We start from the raw sequence: 5,818 nt of genomic DNA, 5'->3' as shown, positions 1-5,818 counted from the left end.
TTAAAGTCAGAAATGTGAGAAAAAAGTCAGGATTCTTAGATTAAAGTGAGAATTCAGACTTTTTTTCCTCATATTATACTGAAATAAAATTTAAAAAGAGTTAAATTTTTTCATTTTTTTCAGTGGCCCTAATCCTCTTCCGTACATTCTGCAGTTCTGACTCAGATTTTATCAAAGTGACACCTGTGACAATCATCACTGATCTCCCCCACTTCTGGTGACGCTGTGTTTTACCTCAGTTGTTAAATTTAGGGACTAAAGAAAACAAATTTGAATAAACACAGGAAATATTCCACATTTTATGTGATTTCAACAACAGTAACTGGTTAGAATGGTGTGTATGTTCATGCTGTAATCATCCCAGTAAACTGGAATAACACAAACAACTAGTTTGTTCTGGTTTGTAACCGTTTATTTCTAGTGACAGGCTCCTGTTGTGTCACTCCACACAGGCAGACAATCTGCTGCTATCTTGACCTTTAGTGAGTTACAGTGAAACAGCTCTGCTGATAAGGAGAATCTTCTTAAACCCCCCGCTGGGACGGACGTGAGACCAGAACCAGACCTGCGCGTCCACTTGTTGACTTCACAGCGGCTCTATTTAAAGAGACAACGACATGGCACACGGGCTGGCCAGGCGCGAGTCAGTGGACACGGAGATGCACAAGTCCAAAGACAACGAGAAGACGCTTGTTTACACCAAGAAGAAGGGCTACGATGTCATTAGAAACCCCCACCTGAACAAGGTGGGTGTTGGTGGAGCTTTCTTGGAGTTTGTCTCGTTTCTGTGGACGGGCGTTGGCGAGTAATCTGCTGCGTTCAGGCGCTGTAGGAGATTCGACCACTCTGTACTATAAGCTTAAGATATTAGCACGGATAGAGTTTTGTTTTATTCTCTAATACGTATTTTTTGGGGAGTTTTAGAGAGGTAATAAGAGCTACTATTGCCCAGCTGTGGCTCTTGTCAAAACAACACGATTTTACCACTTTTTTTGCAACAGAAGTGCAGTAAACTTCCGCCCTTGTAGGGACTCTTTTAGCTGGATTATCATCCTCATTCTGTCCATTAAAATACACGTACGTTTTGCTACAGCTACCATATAAACTTTCAGCAAACGGGAAGCATATATTTATCACTTTAAGATGGCCTACATTTGTATGCAGACTCCTGACGGAGCCCAGGGCAGCCCGTGAACGCCACATTAGCCAGGACGTTTGGGTATCAGCTTTAGACTCAGTTATATTTAGCATTTAAAGAGACCAAACACTGCAGCCACACACAGGGGCAACACTGCTGCTTTAAATGTTGTCTGTCTGCTTCTAAGACAATAACAGAGTGCTAATCATGCAATCTAAGGTCATAAAAAGCAGCATTGATCAGGCATGTTGAATCTTATTAAAGATATTTTTAAATAAGTTTAGGAAAGATACAGAGGTTACACAACTAGGCAGTAAATAATGTTGATCAACTTCCTTACAAATACTTCTTTGTTACTGCTGTGGTCAGGCCTTAGCTACACTTCCGTTCACATGCTCTACATCAGTGTTTGTTTCCTTAAAAACGACAATCCATAGTGATTATGTGAATGGGATAGATTTAGCTGCATAGGCTGATTCCTGTTAACAGTTGGTATCAGAAAATGAGTGCTGGCTGTGAGTTTTCCAGTGTTTTCTCTCTGCTTGATGATGGACCAGGGGCCCCCGGAGGTCAAGCTTCGGCCACTGGGGCCACTGTCCATGGTGCTGACTGACCGTTAAAACAGCAGCTGTTTCACTGCCTTTTTGTAGACCTCCACCTTTTTGTTTAGCCTTTTTTTGGATGACTGTGTCCCTTTTATAAAGACTTCAAAGTATTTTACAGATCAAAATCCAAACAGTGTGCTGTGCACATATTTTCAGGAATGTCCTATATTTGGAGTCATTCACATTTTAGTGAAACCTGAAATATCCCCACAGGATGATGCTGCCACCGCTCTGGGTTTATGTGGGGATCTTGATCTCAGGTTCATCTGCAGTTAATTTTCTGCCACTCATTGCACTTTTCATGTTGTTCACTTTTAGTCTTATCTGTGCAGAACAACCTTTCTACTCTATCATGGCTTGTATCAAACCATAAATCGAAGCTTTTATGGCTTTTTATAGCCCCATCCTTCCAGGTTTGATTTATAGATTGACCTGACTTGTGTGTTTTTATGGCTTTTGTTAACCCTTTATAGGGCAAGTTACCACCGTTGATCACGTGCATACCCCTTACAGATGGAGTCCCTCAGTGAGGTCTAGAAGCACAAGATCTATATCAAGCCATTCAGCAAAGATACTGCTGCATGGCTGCATATCTTATTTTTACATTTGACCAATTAAATGAGCCCTAAATGATATATTACCTACTGTAAATTAAGTTGAAAAAAGTTAACAAGAAAAAAAGGTAAAAAGCTAATTGAAAAGTTAAAAAGTAAAGTTACAAATTTAATAAGCCTAGTTAATTATATTTAGGTTCATAAACTAAAAAATGTAAGTGCCAGTATCAGCATTAATGCCTTTAAGGTATTGCTGTTCCAAAAAATGTTTCTTTCACTCTCAGGGTGTTTTTCATGAATTTATTATAGAATAACTTTTTTTCTTAATATATTCAGGCAAGTTGGAATTTCTTGTTATTACATTGACTTTCATTTTTGCCATCCAAATATCCAAATTTTTAATGTTACAAAGGTAAAAAAAAAGTATTGTCCTGGATTCCAATAACACTGTTGGCTTGGAATTTTAATTGTCAAAGTATTTCACTGAGTGCCCTATAAAAGTTTAACAAATCTCAAAGGCTTTCAAAGAACAGCTTAATTCATACTGAGATTTACTAGTTGGGTGACTTTTAAGAACAGTTTTTGGAGAAAAGGGGGCTGAAGACAAATATAGAGCCATGTCAAGAACTGATAGTTGTGTCACTTCTCAGTTAAGAAAAGATTTTAAGTTTGTAAATGCAACATGAAGCTTTACAAGCTCTTTGTTTGTTGTATTTTTTTTTTATTGAAAATGTTCAATGCAGATAAAGGTGGCAGTTTGATGCTGTTGTTTGAGCTATCAGGCTGTTGATAAGTGAGACAGGGAGCTGCTGGCTGTACAGAGGCCTGTTTGCTGATGGCTCCTAATGACGGTCCTAAGTGCCTGATTTTTAGTTTTGCTGCAGCTTTAGTGTTTTTCCACGATATAGCATTATGAGCTAAAAGCTCATTTGTCTGGGAGAATATCGCTGTATCATATTTTTTTTTAGCTTTGATTATATAAGCTAGAAATAAAAGATAAAGGATTTTGTTTATTTTTATGTATAAAACTCTTCTCATTGCATTCTATGAACGATGAAGAAAAGTATCAGGTTTAGCAAATGTGATTTCTGCACTGTATGCTGATGGAAAGGTTTTGGCCGACATAACAAGATGTTTTTTTTTTTTTAGGCAGAAATGTAGAAACAGTCTCTCTGTGGCTACAGTTTATTTTTTCCCCGACTTTGCTTTTTTTTAAGCTTCCTTAAACGAACGGACCAAAAAGAACCGAAACCAAAATTATTTGTTGCTCTTGCTTCAATGTGATTTGAACACAATGTTATACCGAGTCATGAGACATGATTTACTGAAATCCGGATTTTATTCTTTGTTTATCCAGTTGTTGTCGTCTTCATTCAGTTGGTTTGTTGTTTTCTTTCAAAGTTCACCTTAAGAATAGCAGAGTTGAGCGTCCTTTAGCTTCAAATGTATTTTTATCTTTTTTTTTTTCAGTCATCAAAGTTTTAACTCATACATTTTCCAAATTATATCAGAACAAATAGGATTTTATTGTGGGGAGAAAAATAGGATCCCTTTTTATCAATGTCCTTTACAGAATAAAAAATATGTAATTATTTTTTCTAAAATTCAATAGTTCTGAATGCAGCTCAGGAAAAAAGAAAGTCGCCTCTCTAGGTGTGAACGTTCCTAGACTAAAATGTTTCCACTCTTTCTCGTCCACTTTAGTAAAGAAATAGCGGGTCATATCTCATTGTACTCAGGGGCTGGTCTCCTCAAGGTTTTGTTCTTAGCCCCCTGTTCTTTCCTCTGTTAACACGTGGCTGTTTATCCAGATAAGAGGGGAACCTTATCACATGGGTCCATGATGACACTGCAGCAGTCAGACTGATAAATAGAAACAATGACTCAGGGAAAATGAAAGGAGTTGAACTCGGTGAGGGTTGGTGCAGTGAGGACAACCTGTTCCTAAAAGGCCAAAGAGAAGACACGTTGTAAAAACAGAAATATAACTAAGCCAACTTTTTTTGAAAAACAAAAAATGTATTTTCGCTTTATTTGATCAGCTAAGTAAGACTTTATCAATGGAACCCTTTAAAGTTGTAGGGAAATGGCTGTTCCAACTGTTGCATTTCCGAGTTCTCCCGAGTGGTCGATTATAAAGGGGGTGGGATTGGTGTGGCGGAAGGTTTATAAGCAAGTTTGATTGTTGCCGTGTCTCGGAAGCATCTTGCTAACCAGTTAGCAACTTAGTGCTAGTAGGTTCCCAATGGGAAATTAGATAATTTATTTGCATCAATTGTAATATATAAGGCATTTCTCTCTAACCTTTTAATATGTTTTCTGTTCACTTCATGTCTGATTATGTAGGTCGGGCTTTTCAAGAACTAAATTATCCCACTGATAATGCAGAGGTCTCAAAAGCTCATGTATCATGATGATAAACTTGGCTTTGAAGGGTTAAATAACAAAAAAAAAAAAAAAATCCATCCTATTTCAAGTTCATATAATCTTTAAGGTCAAAAATACTTATTTACCTACTCAAGTTGAGGCCAAATACTCGTAAGATTTTTTTCTTTGTATTAGATCAGTTCGTGCATTTTAAACATAATTATGGACCCATTCTTTTAATGCCAACATCCTTTAAACGGGGCGCAGTAGAAAAGGCAGAACCTCCAGGCTCAGCTACAGCTTTACACCCAGATGTATGGCATTGATTTTAGTTCTAGTTTATACCATCTATCAACACACAAACTGGTTTGGGATTATTTATTGTAGTGATATAAATGGAATGTATGTTTTTATTTGAAAGGGGGAGTTAAACATTTTTTAGTTTTATTTTATTGAATTATTTTTTTAAATTTCTTAGGTGATCCTCAAGAAATGCTGTTTAATTCTGCTGCACTAAGATTGTGTGCAGAGCAGATTGACAATAAAGCTTGATTAGATTCTTTCATAACTTCTTCTTACAGAGGGTAACCTAAAAGTTTGTCTCCTCCGCATTTAGAGACTTGAGGGGCAATTTTTCCATCTCAGGTTTACACCTCAGGGCACTGAGCGCACCAGTGAGCCCTCTTTTTAACAGCTGAATAGGTAAGACTGACCAGCCACTTAAGATGTTCAAATACAGTAACAGTGATAAGGTTACATATGTTTGATGGTTGTTTAAATGTTTTTTTTGTTTTTTTTACACACTTGGACAGTTTTTTGTATTTTTTCAGGGTAGGAATGATTATACAGCAAGCAACTGCAGTAGAGTCAACAGTGCACATAATATGAACTTAGACCAACTTTAATAATGACAATAAAGTTAGTCTAAGTCCATACATGCACCCCCACTGCTGTTTGGATAAATGTCACTTATGAAACTGCAGAAAAAATACATGTTGCAATTTGGCAAAGGAGATACAACATGAATGGCCTTAGATTAGCTGGTTTGTTGCTGCCATTGGGGCTAAAAACACGTCCTGTTTCTGTTGGTCAAGGGAGAAATGTATTCTAATTCAAATTGGTTGATTTTTTATCCATCCATCCATCCATCCATC

The 5,818-nt window shown here is 37.2% G+C and overlaps 1 protein-coding gene across 1 annotated transcript in view; it reads left to right on the top strand.

Moving 5' to 3' along the window:
* Positions 1–444: 444 nt before the first annotated feature.
* me1 (malic enzyme 1, NADP(+)-dependent, cytosolic) overlaps positions 445–5,818 on the top strand; it is a 122,378-nt gene continuing 117,004 nt past the window's right edge. The window contains exon 1 of the mRNA XM_015388394.1: positions 445–746. Within this exon, the coding sequence (XP_015243880.1) occupies positions 618–746 (129 nt within the window). The 5' untranslated portion in view covers positions 445–617. The remainder of the gene's footprint in view (positions 747–5,818) is intronic.

This window comes from Cyprinodon variegatus, unplaced genomic scaffold (genome assembly GCF_000732505.1).
Source record: "Cyprinodon variegatus isolate N-32 unplaced genomic scaffold, C_variegatus-1.0 Scaffold422, whole genome shotgun sequence".
In the NCBI taxonomy this organism is placed as follows: Eukaryota; Metazoa; Chordata; class Actinopteri; order Cyprinodontiformes; family Cyprinodontidae; genus Cyprinodon; species Cyprinodon variegatus.
This window is presented reverse-complemented; position numbering and strand designations above follow the sequence as displayed.